The sequence below is a fragment of the Mytilus californianus genome, unplaced genomic scaffold, assembly GCF_021869535.1.
Source record: "Mytilus californianus isolate M0D057914Y unplaced genomic scaffold, xbMytCali1.0.p SCAF_2, whole genome shotgun sequence".
Classification (NCBI taxonomy): Eukaryota; Metazoa; Mollusca; class Bivalvia; order Mytilida; family Mytilidae; genus Mytilus; species Mytilus californianus.
The window spans coordinates 64,793,665-64,813,569 of record NW_026262668.1 but is presented as its reverse complement, the minus strand read 5'-3'; the positions used below and the strand labels follow the sequence as shown (position 1 = coordinate 64,813,569).

General features: G+C 33.3%; 1 protein-coding gene across 1 annotated transcript in view; it reads right to left on the bottom strand.

The window, feature by feature from the left end:
• LOC127730245 (methionine--tRNA ligase, cytoplasmic-like) overlaps positions 1 to 19,905 on the bottom strand; it is an 83,324-nt gene that overhangs the window by 46,855 nt on the left and 16,564 nt on the right. The window contains exons 6-12 of the mRNA XM_052238544.1: positions 19,691 to 19,806; positions 19,157 to 19,288; positions 4,116 to 4,222; positions 2,435 to 2,551; positions 1,545 to 1,748; positions 741 to 830; positions 24 to 210 (exon numbers count right to left, since the gene is read on the bottom strand). Coding sequence (XP_052094504.1) covers positions 24 to 210; positions 741 to 830; positions 1,545 to 1,748; positions 2,435 to 2,551; positions 4,116 to 4,222; positions 19,157 to 19,288; positions 19,691 to 19,806 — 953 coding nt within the window. The remainder of the gene's footprint in view (positions 1 to 23; positions 211 to 740; positions 831 to 1,544; positions 1,749 to 2,434; positions 2,552 to 4,115; positions 4,223 to 19,156; positions 19,289 to 19,690; positions 19,807 to 19,905) is intronic.

Here is a 19,905-nt window from a genome sequence, read left to right as displayed (position 1 = left end):
ATTGATAAGTGATGTAGCATTACCTTCGGTAAATCTAAGAATAAATGTTGAGTACTTTTGATGACAGGTGTAGCTTTACATAGTTTACACTTAGGGTTGCGTAGATCTACAGCATTAATTAATTTTCCACATTTGTCACACTGGTCTCCACGGGCATCTTCATATGCACAAAGTGGGCATGTGCCTTCTACAAATCTATCAGCTAAAAACCTAAAACACAGCAATACCAAACAGGTGTAAATCTGATGGAAGCCAGGATTACAAACAAATATGAAACATCTTCATCAATATTTTCTTATATAAGGTGTGAAAAGCTTTTGGATCAAAAATACATTAGAAAATTTAAACTATTTTCTATTAAATTTGTTTAAAAATATTATATCGCTTCTTTTTTATATATCTACAATCATTCCATACTTTTCTTCAATTTATTAATGCTGTTTATGTGAAATTTCTTTCATCCATTTTTTGCAATTCAAAGTTTCAGAATTTAATGAATTCTGAGTAATATTTTCACAAGTGTACACCAAAAACGTTTTTGATTGGCTGGCAACATCCTAAACAATAGGAATATAACCAATGATGTGACATAATTTTCATTTTGGGGATATCAAAAATGAAATGGCCCACAATCCTCCAGATTCTGAAATGGCTAATTGATCTAAGAGAAATCATTCAATTTTGTTAGATCTTGCACCAATAGAAAACTTCTCATTACTGTTAAGAAATAATTAACCTACCTATCACAAGCTGTACAATGAAGTTGATCAATGCTGTCCTTCAATATATATCCTTGATTGTATAACTTCCAAAATATATCCTGTGCTATACTGAAACCATAAGGTATTGTTATATAGTTGATTTTTTCAATAAAAACTTCTACAGCAACTTCATAAAACCATATTTAGCAGACCTATATTGTTGTTTCATTACAGTCCATAGAAGTATAAAGACTTGTTAAATTTTTTTCCATTTTTTTTTTTAAATCTTTCAAAAATTTTCCACATTCTTCTCTAGCTTTTCAGAATCAGTGATGTGTCATCAAAATTATGCATCCATATTCAATAGTTTATACTGTAGTTAAAAATTGGATATCTAAATTACTTATTTTTTTATAATTGAAGAAAAAAAAGTAATTAAAATAGATGTAAAAGCATAATAAAAGTTATTGCTACCAACAGGTACTTTCTGCATTGTTTCGCTTCAATTATCAGGAAATTATACTATGAATCAAGCACTAGTTTCTATAGTTATACCCTTCCGGAGCGCCTGTGAACAACCCAGGTTTTTGGTGGGGTTCGTGTTGCTCAGTCTTTGGTCTTCTATGTTGTGTTTTGTATACTGTTGTTTGTCTTTTATTCATTTTTAGTTTTTTGTCATGGCATTGTCAGTTTGTTTTAGACTAATGAGTTTGAATGTCCCTTTGGTCTCTTTCTCAACTCTTTTATAATGTTCTATCTTGGAGATAGATCTTAATCAAAACATAGCTTCAATTTGGCCCTGCAAGATGTATAATTACAAAGGAAATATCCTTTCAATGTTACCTTGTCTGTTCCTTAGTTGTTGTCCTACCAAAATAATCACAGTCAATATTGAACCAATCATAGATTTCTGTATGCAACTTGTTATATTTATCACAGATCTGTTGTGGCGTTAGCTTTTCCTCAATGGCCTTAGTCTCTGTAGCAGTCCCATATTCATCCGTACCACAAATATATAAACAGTTATATCCTCTCAGTCTACAATATCTATAACAGGAAAAAATCATACAATATAACCAGCCACATAACTAAAAGAAAACAGAAAAAAAAAAAAAATTCAAAAAGTAAAAAAACTGACAAAATGCAGCAAAAATAATCATAGTAGATGTAATGGTATATGACTTAGACTCATGTTGATGTGTAAATCTGAGTGTGTAAATCTCTTATAACTCATATAACAATAGTCCTTTTGTTTTGTCAATGGCTGTTCAATCCCCTGTTGATGTCAAGTTTTTATTGAAGGCTGTACAGTCCCTTGTAGGTATCATGTTTTTATTGAAGGCTGTACAGTCCTCTGTTGATGTCAGGTTTTTGTTGAAGGCTGTACAGTCCTTTGAAGACAATGACTTTTCATAAAAGGCTGTACAGTCCACCGTGGATGTAAAGTTTTCTTTGAAAACTAAATCTCCTTATTTTCAAATTGTGAATTTGACAGGAACATCCTGACTTTCTTTTTGAACATTTATAATAATTCTTAATCTTATTATCTATGATACCAATCAAATGATGATATATGACTTTTTTTCTATTTCTTTTACAAAATTTTATGGATTTCCGCCAGATTCAAACTATTACATATTTTTATATACATAATTTGTACATTAGGGTTATTTCTTTATGACAGATGTTTACTGCGATAGAACAAAATATTCCATATCAACTATTTAACATACCTAGAGAAGACATCAGCACTAAGTACACAACCAATAATATTACCCAGATGTGGCACATTGTTAACATATGGCAGAGCACTAGTAATAAGTATGTTCCTTTGACCTTCCTTGGGCAATCTGTAAAGTATCCATGGTTTATTTCAACCGAACAATAACATTGATACATAATAACTGTGAAATTATACAAGCAATATTTTCATTTACATTTCATCTACATTCCATCATAAAATTAAAGAACCTTAGTGAGCGCGCTCACATACCCCACGTCCCCACATTGTCACTGGAGAAATAAAATAACTGTAAGAAAAAAAAATTGTATAAGAAAAAAAAATTGAATCATAATTTCCTGTCGATATGCACATCTACATATTATGTCCTTATTATCTACAAAGTTTCATGAAATTCTGTTGTGTGGTTTCAGAGGAGTTGCGATGACAAACTGTTGCAGAGGTATATTGAAGCAAATAAGTTCAAAGGGGCGTAACTCCTAGAAAAAAAATTGAATCGTAATTTCCTGTCGATATGCACATCTACGTAGTATGTCCTTATTATCTGAAAAGGTTTCCTGAAATTCTATTGTGTGGTTTGAGAGGAGTTGCGATGACAAACTTGCAGTAGTACATTAAAGTAAATAAGTTCAAAGGGGCGTAACTCCTAGAAAAAAAATTGAATCATAATTTCCTGTCGATATGCACATCTACCTAGTATGTACTTATTATCTACAAAGTTTCATGAAATTCTGTTGTGTGGTTTCAGAGGAGTTGCGATGACAAGCTGTTGCAGAGGTATATTGAAGCAAATAAGTTCAAAGGGGCGTAACTCCTAGAAAAAAAATTGAATCGTAATTTCCTGTCGATATGCACATCTACGTAGTATGTCCTTATTATCTGAAAAGGTTTCCTGAAATTCTATTGTGTGGTTTGAGAGGAGTTGCGATGACAAAAGGTTGCAGTAGTATATTGGGCAAATAAGTTCAAAGGGGCGTAACTCCTGGAAAAAAAATTGAATCGTAATTTCCTGTAGATATGCACATCTACGTAGTATGTCCTTATTATCTACAAAGTTTCATGAAATTTTGTTGTGTGGTTTCAGAGGAGTTGAGATGACAAACTGTTGCAGTAGTACATTAAAGTAAATAAGTTCAAAGGGGCGTAACTCCTAGAAAAAAATTGAATCGTAATTTCCTGTCGATATGCACAACTACATAGTATGTCCTTATTATCTAAAAAGGTTTCGTGAAATTCTGTTGTGTGGTTTGAGAGAAGTTGGGATGACAAGAAACAGGACTGACGGACTGACAGACGGACAGACGGACGGACAGACGGACGGGTCAAAAACATTATACCCTCCGCAACTCGTTGCGTGGGGTATAATAAATTGAAATCAGCATAATGGCAAAGAACAAATATGGTCTATAATGTCATGACAACAAATGCTTACATTCTCTTGACAGATTTTATTGCTGTTCTTCATCTCAAAGTCACAGCCTTTAGCATGGAAAATTGCAATTTTAAGACATGCCATCAGTTTGAAGCTCTAGAATATTTCATTAAAATGCTAAGAAAAATATCCGTTATGGGTTGTATGTCCATTCTAGTTTTAACCTGAAATATTTTTACACTTTTACTTTTCCATCACCCAATAATTTCTGGGAAACATAGAATGCTTCATATGTACTTACATTGGATGTTTACGTTGCTGTGGCTTGGGACATTTACTCTTCCCAAAATTCCATGCATCTACAGCTGCTGACAACTCTTCCTTTGTGACAGCTTTTTGTGATATTACCTATAAAAAAAGGTCCAAAACAATAAAGTGTAAAATATTTTTGTTCAAATGCTTACTATAGATAAAGGCAACAGTAGTATACCGCTGTTCGAAACTCATAAATCGATAGAGATAAAAACAAATCCGGGTTACAAACTAAAACTGAGGGAAGCGCATCAAATATAAGAGGAGAACAATGACACAACAAAAACACAACATAAAAATGTAACACACACAGAAATGAACTATAATATAACAATGGCCATTTTCCTGTGGTACAGGACATTTTAAGAAAAAAATGGTGGGTTGAACCTGGTTTTGTGGCATGCCAAACCTCCCGCTTTTATGGCAGCGTCAAACACAACACCAAAATGACAACATCACATGACAGGACCACAATACAAATAAATGGGAGAACATATAGGACAAAGAAACACACGAATAATAGCTAACAAAAGGTACTAGGCTTAAAATTCAATACGCCAGACGTGCGTCTCGTCCACACAAGACCAACCAGTGACGCTCAGAAGGCAATATTTCTACCATTCTTCCTAGTATCATCACATAACAAGTTTAAAGGCCAGTCACCTTTTCAGTAGTTACAAGCTTGCTATGCCTTAGTGAAATGTTCCCTGCTCTGTATAAATGAGGAATTAAATTGTGTGTCATATCATTGTCAAACAATTGTCAAAATATGGTAAAAGTCACACAACTCCATAAAAAAGGTCATATCAAAATGACAGTAGTATATGGTCAAAAACACATGATGGAAAACAATACTACCAAGTATGAGAGCTTTCTTTCAAATGGTATCAGAGGAGTTGATTTCGAAGTTGACAATATTACAATAATAAAACAAAAAGTCAAAAATTCCATAACTCTGTCAGATTATAATGACGGTATAATTTGGTTAACTACTCATGATGGCAAACGGTCCTACAAAGTATGAGACCTTTGTGTAAAGTAATCTCAGCAGAGTTCCATTCACAAGGTGCTGCAGTTACAATACAAAAAAAAAGGGTCAAAGTCCCATAACTCCAGAAAAAATATTTGGATCAAAAGGACTGCATAATATGGTTAACTATACATGATGGTATGGTCTCAGAGGAGTTGTGTTCACAAGGTGTTCTTGTCACATTATTCAAAAAACATTTCAAACTCCAATAGCTTCTGTTAAAAGGGTCAGATCAAAATGATGGTATAATATGGTGAACTACTTTGTATTGATCCTGATGGCAAACAATCCTACCAAGTATGAACACTTTGTGCAAAACGGTATTAAATGAGTTAACATTACCATATCCCCCCGCAGTGTGACACATGGGTGAACAAAAAATCATACATTTAGGGGTAATTCCACCCATGTTTTAATCCAATTATTTTTGTAAAAATAAGCAGTTTCAACAAACTATTAACAAGTTATCTTTATTTCAAATATTTAAAGTAAGTTGAAAGAAATTTCTTTCTATTTTTAGGCAAGAGTAAATGATTCATCTCAAGTATAATAAATAATTAATATAACCATTAAAATAAAAAACTAGAGGCTCTAAAGAGCCTGTGTCGCTCACCTTGGTCTATGTGCATATTAAACAAAGGACACAGATGGATTCATGACAAAATTGTGTTTTGGTGATGGTGATGTGTTTGTAGATCTTACTTTACTGAACATTCTTGCTCCTTACTATTATCTCTATCTATAATGAACTTGGCCCGGTAGTTACAGTGGAAAATATTTTGTAAAAATTTACAAAAATTTACAAAATTTATGAAAATTGTAAAAAATTGACTATAAAGGGCAATAACTCCTTAAGGGGTCAATTGACAATTTTGGTCATGTTGACTTATTTGTAGATCTAACTTTGCTGTACATTATTGCTGTTTACAGTTTATCTCTATCTATAATAATATTCAAGATAATAACCAAAAGCTGCAAAATTTTCTTAAAATTACCAGTTCAGGGGCAGCAACCCAACAACAGGTTGCCTGATTGGTCTGAAAATTTCAGGGCAGATAGATCTTGACCTAATGAACAATTTTATCTTATGTCAGATTTGCTCTAAATGCTTTGGTTTCAGAGATATAAGCCAAAAACTGCATTTTACCCTATGTACTATTTTTTAGCCATGTCGGCCATCTTGGTTCGCGGGCAGGGTCATCGGACACATTTTTTAAACTAGATACCCTAATGATGATTGTGGACAAGTTTGGTTAAATTTGTCTTAGTAGTTTCAGAGGAGAAGATTTTTGTAAAAGATTACAAAAATTTACGAAAAATGGTTAAAAATTGACTATAAAGGGCAATAACTCCTTAAGGGGGTCAACTGACCATTTTGGTCAAGTTGACTTGTTTGTAGATCTTACTTTGCTGAACATTATTGCTGTTTACAGTTTATCTCTATCTATAATAATATTCAAGATAATAACCAATAAAATGCGCAGGGCGCAGCTTGATACGACCGCAGAGGTCGAACCCTGAACAGTTGGGGCAAGTATGGACACAACATTCAAGCTTGATACAGCTCTGAATTTGGATTGTGATTAAATATTTGACACAGCATAGGTTTCTGACACAGAATGAATGTGGTCTAAGAACTTAAAAATTTTAAATTGGACATTCACCTATTATGGTCCAATATCCAAAATCTAAATACATGGTTAGATTCAGCATATCAAAGAACCCCAAGAATTCAATTTTTGATGAAATCAAACAAAGTTTAATTTTGGACCCTTTTGACCTCAATGTGGACAAAGTTGATAATGGGGCCCAAAAATCAAAAATCTAAATACATGGTTAGATTCAGCATATCAAAGAACCCCATATATTCAATTTATGTTGAAATCAAACAAAGTTTAATTTTGGACCCCGATTTGGACCAACTTGAAAACTGGGCCCATAATCAAAAATCTAAATACATGTTTAGATTCAGCATATCAAAGAACCCTAAGAATTCAATTTTTGTTAAAATCAAACTAAGTTTAATTTTGGACCCTTTGGACCTTAATGTAGACCAATTTGAAAACGGAACCAAAAATTAAGAATCTAAATACACAGTTAGAATTGGCATATCAAAGAACCCAGATAATTCAATTTTTGATGAAATCAAACAAAGTTTAATTTTGGACCCTTTGGACCAATTTAAAAACGAAGCCCAAAATCCAAAAACTTAATACAGGGTTAGAATCAGCATATTTAAGAACCCCAAGAATTCAAGAATAAAACCCCATTGAAATTGGTCAAGAAATAAGCAACTTATACGAAGTATCTTCTTTTGCACAATACTGTGCAATTGAATATTTCTTGCAATCGCGCAATACTGTACAATTGACAATTTCTTGCTATTGCGCAATGTTGTGCTATTGGATATTTCTTGCTATTGCACAATACTATGCAATTGAAGATTTCTTGCTATTGCGCAATACTGTGCAATTGAAGATTTCTTGCTATTGTGCAATACTGTGCAATTGAAAATTTCTTGCTATTGCACAATACTTATCATATAATAATTTACACATCCTGTTTGGTGTGTATCTCCTACCACATCATTATTATTTGCTTTTAAATATAAAACAGAAATAACCAACTTAAAATAGAAAATTTTAAAAGAAAAAAAAAAGGAAAAAAAGAAAAAAAAGGAAAAAAAAAAAAAAAAAAGAGAGATCCATACACTTGAACACAAGTTATTGTCTGGAAACTAGAAAAATGCTTATTTTTGGCCCCTTTTTGGCCCCTTATTCCTAAACATTTTGGGCAATTACCCCCAAACTCACTTCCAGCTTTCCCTTTGTGATATGGAACCTTGTAGTACAATTTCAGAAAGATTCATACACTTACACACAAGTTATTGTCATGAAACTAGAAAAATGCTTGTTTTTTGCCTCTTTTTTGGCCCCTAATTCCTAATATTTTGAGGCAATTACCCCCAAAATCAATCCCAGCATTCCCTGTGTGATATGGAACCTTGTGGAACAATGTCAGAGAGATCCATAAACTAACACACAAGTTATGTCTAGAAGTTACAAAAATGCTTATTTTTGGCCCCTTTTTGGCCCCTAATTCCTTAACTGTTGGTACCATAACCCCCAAAATCAATCCCAACCTTCCTTTTGTGGTATTGAACCTTATGGTAAAATTTCATAGAGATCCATTCACTTAAACTAAAGTTAGAGTGCGAAAACCAATGTGTCTTGGATGACGACGACGACGACGCCAACGTCATACCAATATACGACCGCAAAAATTTTTTGCGGTCGTATAAAAACGGCAAAATTTCCTTAAAATTACCAATTCAGGGGGAGCAACCCAACAACGGGTTGTCTGATTCATCTGAAAATTTCAGGGCAGAGAGATCTTGACCTGATAAACTATTTTACCCCATGTCAGATTTGCTCTAAATGCTTTGGTTTCAGAGATATAAGCCAAAATCTACATTTTACCCCTATGTTCTATTTTTAGCCATGGCGGCCATCTTGGTTGGTTGGCCTGGTCACCGGACACATTTTTTAAACTAGATACCCCAATGATGATTGTGGCCAAGTTTGGTCAAATTTGGCCATGTAGTTTCAGAGGAGAAGATTTTTGTAAAAGTTTACGGACGACGGACGACGGACGACGGAAGCAAAGTGATGAGAAAAGCTCACTTGACCTTTCAGGTCAGGTGAGCTAAAAAAGGAATGATGATTTAACATATTTTCCCGGTCTTTTACAAAAACAACTTTTTACAATAAAATGTCAAGTCTACTTTAGTTAACACGCTATAAAAGTGTAATAATTTCTTGATGGTTAAATATTTTTGTAATAAGAAAATGATGTTTTTGTTTTGGTGTTATTACACCTAAATCTAATCAATGTTATGTCAAACAAGAAATGATTGTAACAGGATGCTGTTACGAAGTCTCCCAAACGAAGCTCCCATAATTCGTACTTCCCAGGGTCGCCTGACATTGGGCAAAGTCCAGTGAAAATTGGTTTGGTCCAGTAAAGTTATATCCATTAGTGATGCCTGGGGACTAACCCTGTATATCATTCAAATCATCTTGGCATGACAAACCAGAATATATATGGTTTAGGGGTGGGGATCTCGACCATTTACAAGATATTTGAACTTTCTCAAATGGCAGGGGGTCGGGATGACCCCTGGGGACTAACCCTGTATATCATTCAAACCATCTTAGCATGACAAACCAGAATATATATGGTTTAGGGGTGGGGATCTTGACCACTTACAAGATATTAGAACTTTCTTAAATGGCATGGGGTGGGGGTGACCCCTGGGGACTAACCCTGTATTTCATTTCATGTGCTTTATCATGACAAACCAGAATATATATGGTTTAGGGGTGGGGATCTCGACCATTTACAAGATATTAGAACTTTCTCAAATGGCACGGGGTCGGGATGACCCCTGGGGACTAACCCTGTATATCATTCAAACCATCTTAGCATGACAAACCAGAATATATATGGTTTAGGGGTGGGGATCTCAACCATTTACAAGATAGAACTTTCTTAAATGGCATAGGGTGGGGGTGACCCCTGGGGACTAACCCTGTATTTCATTTGATTTGCTTTATCATTTAGAACATTTTCAATTAAAAAGATTGTGTCTATCACAAACGGTTTTCAATTTATAATCATTTGAAAATTTTAAAAAATAAAATCCCATAGGGTTCTATAGTAAAACCCTCTTTTCTTTTTGCCCCTCAAAGTACCCCTTTATAAACCCCATTGCACAAACAAAACCCTGATTGCACCACTAGACATTTTAGTCTAACATATTGTGAAACCCTAAGTTAATCTGACAAGCGGTTTTGGAGAACGGGTGCGGACAAGTTCAAATTTAAAAGTGGCGGAAGAGGAAGAGGAAGAGGAAGAAGAATAATAATAATAATAACTGAGCAAAAACAATAAGTCTTCCCAAACTTCGTTTGGGAGGCTTAAAGACCAAACAGCCTATTCAGTTCTACCAGTGATTTTTCCTTTAAATTTTGTGTGAAGGTATTTCATGATTTGAGGAACAAAATATGATAAAAAAAATTGGGGGTCACCGACTTAGTTTTGTCACTATAGCAACTTCAGTTTCGTGTTTTCCCGAAAATTAACATGATATTTGCTTGTTATTTAAACTCTCAAAAAATCCCATTATATCAAACCTACAAGCATAATTCTTGTTTCATGTTAAACAGTAGATTTGTGTCTATCAAGTACAGGTTCAAGAGTTTAAGACTCTTATTGTTTTGATCTTAAAAAAATTTGATTTATTTCATTCCCGCCAAAAATAAAACGCAAGAATGAAAAACGTTTCAAGTATTAAAAAATATCTACCAGTGATTTTTGCATAAAAATTTCATGAAGGAATGTGCCATGTGTACTCTTCAAAATAAGGCAAAAAAATGTATATGTCACCGACCTTTCAAAAAAGTTATGATTAATTTTCATGTTTTTTTTTCTCATTTGTTTTGAAGAAAAGAGTTGTCTTTCTTCAGGACATTGAATCTGACGTCATAGTACAAGTTTTCCATGCTGGCGTACTGTTTGAAAAAAAATTGAAAACAACACGTTTAATAATTTCATGCGTCCGAAGTGCTTTCCTGAATTTGTGGGTTTATTTGTCGCGTCAATTTCAGAATTTCGCCATAGCGCACTCTTTCGCTACTGTTGACAGACAGACATTAGCACGGACGGACTTCTTTATACCATTATGTGTCCCGACTAAGACGAGCGTATACAAATTATTCCATCTAGTTTGTGGATTCATTATTTCTGAATATTTAAAATATAAGAAAATTAAAATTATAGGTATAATATATGAATTAAAGTTTTTGATTCTAAAACGTTTTACATCCATTTAACAAAAAAGGAGGAGAAGATTTTTGTAAAAGTTTACGGACGACGGACGACGGACGCAAAGTGATGAGAAAAGCTCACTTGACCTTTCAGGTCAGGTGAGCTAAAAAAGGAATGATGATTTAACATATTTTCCCGGTCTTTTACAAAAACAACTTTTTACAATAAAATGTCAAGTCTACTTTAGTTAACACTCTATAAAAGTGTAATAATTTCTTGATGGTTAAATATTTTTGTAATAAGAAAATGATGTTTTTGTTTTGGTGTTATTACACCTAAATCTAATCAATGTTATGTCAAACAAGAAATGATTGTAACAGGATGCTGTTACGAAGTCTCCCAAACGAAGCTCCCATAATTCGTACTTCCCAGGGTCGCCTGACATTGGGCAAAGTCCAGTGAAAATTGGTTTGGTCCAGTAAAGTTATATCCATTAGTGATGCCTGGGGACTAACCCTGTATATCATTCAAATCATCTTGGCATGACAAACCAGAATATATATGGTTTAGGGGTGGGGATCTCGACCATTTACAAGATATTTGAACTTTCTCAAATGGCAGGGGGTCGGGATGACCCCTGGGGACTAACCCTGTATATCATTCAAACCATCTTAGCATGACAAACCAGAATATATATGGTTTAGGGGTGGGGATCTTGACCACTTACAAGATATTAGAACTTTCTTAAATGGCATGGGGTGGGGGTGACCCCTGGGGACTAACCCTGTATTTCATTTCATGTGCTTTATCATGACAAACCAGAATATATATGGTTTAGGGGTGGGGATCTCGACCATTTACAAGATATTAGAACTTTCTCAAATGGCACGGGGTCGGGATGACCCCTGGGGACTAACCCTGTATATCATTCAAACCATCTTAGCATGACAAACCAGAATATATATGGTTTAGGGGTGGGGATCTCAACCATTTACAAGATAGAACTTTCTTAAATGGCATAGGGTGGGGGTGACCCCTGGGGACTAACCCTGTATTTCATTTGATTTGCTTTATCATTTAGAACATTTTCAATTAAAAAGATTGTGTCTATCACAAACGGTTTTCAATTTATAATCATTTGAAAATTTTAAAAAATAAAATCCCATAGGGTTCTATAGTAAAACCCTCTTTTCTTTTTGCCCCTCAAAGTACCCCTTTATAAACCCCATTGCACAAACAAAACCCTGATTGCACCACTAGACATTTTAGTCTAACATATTGTGAAACCCTAAGTTAATCTGACAAGCGGTTTTGGAGAACGGGTGCGGACAAGTTCAAATTTAAAAGTGGCGGAAGAGGAAGAGGAAGAGGAAGAAGAATAATAATAATAATAACTGAGCAAAAACAATAAGTCTTCCCAAACTTCGTTTGGGAGGCTTAAAGACCAAACAGCCTATTCAGTTCTACCAGTGATTTTTCCTTTAAATTTTGTGTGAAGGTATTTCATGATTTGAGGAACAAAATATGATAAAAAAAATTGGGGGTCACCGACTTAGTTTTGTCACTATAGCAACTTCAGTTTCGTGTTTTCCCGAAAATTAACATGATATTTGCTTGTTATTTAAACTCTCAAAAAATCCCATTATATCAAACCTACAAGCATAATTCTTGTTTCATGTTAAACAGTAGATTTGTGTCTATCAAGTACAGGTTCAAGAGTTTAAGACTCTTATTGTTTTGATCTTAAAAAAATTTGATTTATTTCATTCCCGCCAAAAATAAAACGCAAGAATGAAAAACGTTTCAAGTATTAAAAAATATCTACCAGTGATTTTTGCATAAAAATTTCATGAAGGAATGTGCCATGTGTACTCTTCAAAATAAGGCAAAAAAATGTATATGTCACCGACCTTTCAAAAAAGTTATGATTAATTTTCATGTTTTTTTTTCTCATTTGTTTTGAAGAAAAGAGTTGTCTTTCTTCAGGACATTGAATCTGACGTCATAGTACAAGTTTTCCATGCTGGCGTACTGTTTGAAAAAAAATTGAAAACAACACGTTTAATAATTTCATGCGTCCGAAGTGCTTTCCTGAATTTGTGGGTTTATTTGTCGCGTCAATTTCAGAATTTCGCCATAGCGCACTCTTTCGCTACTGTTGACAGACAGACATTAGCACGGACGGACTTCTTTATACCATTATGTGTCCCGACTAAGACGAGCGTATACAAATTATTCCATCTAGTTTGTGGATTCATTATTTCTGAATATTTAAAATATAAGAAAATTAAAATTATAGGTATAATATATGAATTAAAGTTTTTGATTCTAAAACGTTTTACATCCATTTAACAAAAAAGGAGGAGAAGATTTTTGTAAAAGTTTACGGACGACGGACGACGGACGACGGACGCAAAGTGATGAGAAAAGCTCACTTGACCTTTCAGGTCAGGTGAGCTAAAAAAGGAATGATGATTTAACATATTTTCCCGGTCTTTTACAAAAACAACTTTTTACAATAAAATGTCAAGTCTACTTTAGTTAACACTCTATAAAAGTGTAATAATTTCTTGATGGTTAAATATTTTTGTAATAAGAAAATGATGTTTTTGTTTTGGTGTTATTACACCTAAATCTAATCAATGTTATGTCAAACAAGAAATGATTGTAACAGGATGCTGTTACGAAGTCTCCCAAACGAAGCTCCCATAATTCGTACTTCCCAGGGTCGCCTGACATTGGGCAAAGTCCAGTGAAAATTGGTTTGGTCCAGTAAAGTTATATCCATTAGTGATGCCTGGGGACTAACCCTGTATATCATTCAAATCATCTTGGCATGACAAACCAGAATATATATGGTTTAGGGGTGGGGATCTCGACCATTTACAAGATATTTGAACTTTCTCAAATGGCAGGGGGTCGGGATGACCCCTGGGGACTAACCCTGTATATCATTCAAACCATCTTAGCATGACAAACCAGAATATATATGGTTTAGGGGTGGGGATCTTGACCACTTACAAGATATTAGAACTTTCTTAAATGGCATGGGGTGGGGGTGACCCCTGGGGACTAACCCTGTATTTCATTTCATGTGCTTTATCATGACAAACCAGAATATATATGGTTTAGGGGTGGGGATCTCGACCATTTACAAGATATTAGAACTTTCTCAAATGGCACGGGGTCGGGATGACCCCTGGGGACTAACCCTGTATATCATTCAAACCATCTTAGCATGACAAACCAGAATATATATGGTTTAGGGGTGGGGATCTCAACCATTTACAAGATAGAACTTTCTTAAATGGCATAGGGTGGGGGTGACCCCTGGGGACTAACCCTGTATTTCATTTGATTTGCTTTATCATTTAGAACATTTTCAATTAAAAAGATTGTGTCTATCACAAACGGTTTTCAATTTATAATCATTTGAAAATTTTAAAAAATAAAATCCCATAGGGTTCTATAGTAAAACCCTCTTTTCTTTTTGCCCCTCAAAGTACCCCTTTATAAACCCCATTGCACAAACAAAACCCTGATTGCACCACTAGACATTTTAGTCTAACATATTGTGAAACCCTAAGTTAATCTGACAAGCGGTTTTGGAGAACGGGTGCGGACAAGTTCAAATTTAAAAGTGGCGGAAGAGGAAGAGGAAGAGGAAGAAGAATAATAATAATAATAACTGAGCAAAAACAATAAGTCTTCCCAAACTTCGTTTGGGAGGCTTAAAGACCAAACAGCCTATTCAGTTCTACCAGTGATTTTTCCTTTAAATTTTGTGTGAAGGTATTTCATGATTTGAGGAACAAAATATGATAAAAAAAATTGGGGGTCACCGACTTAGTTTTGTCACTATAGCAACTTCAGTTTCGTGTTTTCCCGAAAATTAACATGATATTTGCTTGTTATTTAAACTCTCAAAAAATCCCATTATATCAAACCTACAAGCATAATTCTTGTTTCATGTTAAACAGTAGATTTGTGTCTATCAAGTACAGGTTCAAGAGTTTAAGACTCTTATTGTTTTGATCTTAAAAAAATTTGATTTATTTCATTCCCGCCAAAAATAAAACGCAAGAATGAAAAACGTTTCAAGTATTAAAAAATATCTACCAGTGATTTTTGCATAAAAATTTCATGAAGGAATGTGCCATGTGTACTCTTCAAAATAAGGCAAAAAAATGTATATGTCACCGACCTTTCAAAAAAGTTATGATTAATTTTCATGTTTTTTTTTCTCATTTGTTTTGAAGAAAAGAGTTGTCTTTCTTCAGGACATTGAATCTGACGTCATAGTACAAGTTTTCCATGCTGGCGTACTGTTTGAAAAAAAATTGAAAACAACACGTTTAATAATTTCATGCGTCCGAAGTGCTTTCCTGAATTTGTGGGTTTATTTGTCGCGTCAATTTCAGAATTTCGCCATAGCGCACTCTTTCGCTACTGTTGACAGACAGACATTAGCACGGACGGACTTCTTTATACCATTATGTGTCCCGACTAAGACGAGCGTATACAAATTATTCCATCTAGTTTGTGGATTCATTATTTCTGAATATTTAAAATATAAGAAAATTTAAATTATAGGTATAATATATGAATTAAAGTTTTTGATTCTAAAACGTTTTACATCCATTTAACCTATCATAAAAAAATGATACGATCCCCGTTATTACTACCTCACGTGTTTTGAATAAACGATACAGTAAATATAAAATACAAATAAGTTTTTAATTCAAAAATTGATTTAGAATCTAAGAAATAATTTTCCGTTGAAAACTATAAAGTATTTCTCCAAACAGGATGAAATATTATGAATCTAAATAGCTCATTTTGGAAATTAAAACAAAGACAAGGTTGTATGTATAGATTGCCGGCATTGAAAATCGAAATTTGTTTTCAATCTTTCCGGTCATTGTAGCTTTTTGAAAGTGAGAAATTTTATGTTGGATCTTATTCTTGAAGCAATTGTTTTTGTCATAAGTTAAATTTACAACAAGTTTAGTTTTAAAAACCGTAAATTTTTATTTTAATTCACATTCACTGAATATATTAATTTCTTTTATTTTTTGCCTTAAGCTTCTGTGAGATCAGGCGAAATCTTTATCATTTCTCGTTGAGACAATTTGAAATGAAACAAATGACAAAAGACAATAACCTTTATCATTTTTATTTTTACTATAAGATTTTGTCAATTATATAAGCAGCGGTATAGATAAAATATAAATTCATTGCAAGATCACCATTATTTTACGAGAATCTTAAAGAAATAAGTTAATCTCAACATGCATACGTTGCCAGTATATCGAAACTTCTAGAAAGTATTGTTTATCGGCCTAACCTTCTGAAAACTCAGTTTTGAAAATCACATATTAAGTTTAAATTCTAAGCGTAAGTCATATAAATTTACCAGTGTAAAGTTACAAGGGCGTACGAAATTTGCGACGATTTAAAAAAAAAATTCGATCTTTAATTAGCGCCGATTTGATTCTTTCATTATTTTATTTTTTTCATCACTAGCCCGATACTTTATTTGCTATACGAGTAAATACATGTACATGTAGTAAACCTAGAATGTATATTGCATGGTAATATATGGATATAAATAGTGTTCCCTTATGTTTAAGATAATTTTGGTCATATTGTTCGAGAACTTCGTTTTGACACGAGAAAAAAAAGATGGACTTCGTTATTGGCAAGTACAACAAGTATAGAACAGATAAAATGACAAGAAAGGAATATATCAGATGTGTGGCATATAAATTCTAGGCAAGATAATAATTCATTGTACTAGTATTACATTTTTATGGATTTTATTGAGGTGCTTTGAAATGCTGTAAATAGAATTTTACTCCGTGATTTTAGAGGATGTAAACAGAGTGCACAAATATCTTTTAAATTGACTTATCCTGCTCGAAATTCTACTCCCACCTCCCCGTTGTGAGCAGGGAACAACAGTTATATACATGTTATAATTGACAATTCATAACATATGTACAACTGACTAACGGAAGAGGTTTATATGATAAATAAAAAAATAACTTTCTCCTATAATTTACCTGTACACAATCGGCGCAAATGAAAGACAAAATCAGCGCAAGAGAAAGAAAAAGAAGTGAAATGCAGATCGGCGCAAATGCAAAAAGCCGAGTTCAAAATTTATATTTTAATTATTATTTTTATTAGAACGGATGTTACAGATAGTGTAGTATCTTTTGTGTCCATTTGTGTTTAATTTCCACTAGGTATCAGTGCGACGCTTAATTCCACTTTTCTTGGAAGACGTAGTTTTAAGGGCATACGATACAGTTTTGATCCCGTAATGAAATTTTGATGAAAATTTGCATATAGGCTATTTTTTACCTGATTTAATCAAATATGTAATAAAAAATATACCTTCATGTCAAGGCTTCCAAAACAGTCATATATTCCGGACATTTGTATAATGTCCGGTAAAAGTCCGGCTGGGCAAAGCATGAAACGGACATCTACTTTTTAGTTTTCAAGGCTTAAGAGACGGTCATTTTAACATAATTCGCGATCTTTTTGACCCAAACTTTTGTCTTAAACAGCCACACATTTCCGGTCATAAAAGTGACATGATCATTAAGTACTATCAAAACAACCCCTACTTTAATACCTTCTCATTTTAATCAAGGCTAATTAGTTGTCGAACAGCTGAAATTTACCTGTTCAGGTGACAGGTAAACTATTTTGAACCGGACATTGATCGGTCTATTCAAAGTTATTTTCTTACATTTCAGCGGTTTGCATCTAATTAATTTAGTCAAAATGATTTAAATTATCAGAAATACGTTTACAAATATGATTTGATGAAAAAATTAAAAAGGTGAAAATGAAAAATCGTCATAACCACGTTGTTTGAACCAGAGACATGTCTCTGTTTGAACTAGTACACGTGTGCGCATGTGCGCAGGTGTGAAATTTAATTATGCATCCTAATTTCTTCAAAAAATGCTTAAATTGTCATTGATACCTTTATCTCACGTTTATTTCGAATATTTTCTTGAAGAAATAACGTAGAAAGAGCTACTTACACTCATTCATGCTTTGCAAACGTACACGGAATTTACGTATCCGTCTCTGGTCCATGTTTTACCATTGTCAAGATAACATCCGGTTTGATTTAAAAACGAAAGTAAAGTTTTTGACAACGTTATTTTGCACAAATAAAGAGTCTAAGCAGATATAAGTACGCTGATGTTGCACACTTCGAATGATGCACTGCCAATTTAACAGTTTACGTCAGAACTTCGAATTTGAATCAAAGAAAGTTTAATATCGGTTTTTTTTTTAATGTCAATCATTGGGATGGCCAACTCGGCAACTGATTACCATAATTGCCTTTTATTTATTTAGTCTTAAGTGATTAAAATCGGGATAATATATAAAATGTCTGGCTGGCTAAAAATAATTTTGGAAGCCCTGCTTCATGTGTCACTTTTTGAGTAAATTGAGGTCGAAAATTCAGATATTTGTTCAAAATTGGGATTTGTGGACGTATTTTTCCTTTCGATAGATATACATAACTTTTTTATTTTAAAAGATAAACACAAGCTGTTTTTTTTTAATTATTTGTAAATTCTGTTTTATATAAATGTTCTATATATTTGTGCATTTTATATTTTACAAATAACTCATATTTATGAAATGTTCATGAATGTAGAAAAAAACGTCATTTTTTGTTGTATATTTATCAAATTTAAAAAAATTGCAATATTGACTTTTTCATGAAAATTGGTACACATAATCTTCATACGTTATCAAACCAAATGTCATTTTAAAAAAGAGGGGTCCATGAACTCGTTTTCAAGACAAATCAGTTTGAAAGATAAAAAACAGTCGAAAACTGCATCTTTTCCCGGAACGCGAAATAGGACGTTATAATTTTGACGGTTTTTTCATGGCTAGAAACAACGTCATAGAGCTTTTATGTCACTACCAAGTTGCGTTAGTTGATGCGCATCAACAATAGGCTGTTTGGTCTTTAATAAAAGGATTTCAGTGATAAGTCTGGTTCAAAGTCATTTTGTAAAGGCCAGGTATAAGAAATATGACAACTAGATCATGATATGCTGCAAAATTGGATTTTACAGAGCTGAGGAAGATTATTCATATGAAGGAAGGCTGATAAAAATTAGTACCTGTATTTCTTCTGGTTCAGCTGCTTTCTCTACTTTCACTTTCACTTTATCATCAACTTTCACTTTTTCTAGTTTTTCAATATTTTTCAGATGAGGAAGAGGTAGTGGTGCAGGCTGTGACAGTAATGACTCCTAAAAAATAAAACTGGACTGTCTCATTTACAGTTTTTTGGAATAACTGAGTTATTCATTTATTATCTGACCCTTTCTATAAAAAAAATTCTGTCTGATCTTTCATCCAAAAAAAACCTTGTAATCTTTATGCAGTTTAAGGAATTTTGCAAAATAAAAACTGTGACTTGTATACAAATATTGGAGTAATGTTACTCTTAGAATATACTGAATCCTTTTATAAATTCCGTCCAGATAGTCAATAAATTTTTACCTTCCATCTGCAAATAATTGAATGCAAACAAATGTGTTATATTGAATAATGATAAATACATTATAACATTCAAGTTAAAGATCAATTTCAAGAAGAAAGATACTTAGTGTTGACCATTTATAAAATGTGCTATTTATAACTTATGTTACCTTCAATGAAGCTGTATCACCATTTGTTATGACTAATGTGACAGCTTTTTGGCAAGATGGCAAATCACACATTGTAGTAAACCAAGTTTTTATCTTAGGATATAAACCTTCCCAACCTGAAATAAGGTTCTCTCTGATTATTTCTTAATTTATGCAAATATAAATTGCATTGCAGACGAGTTATTAATTGGTATAATTGTATGTATTAAATCTTC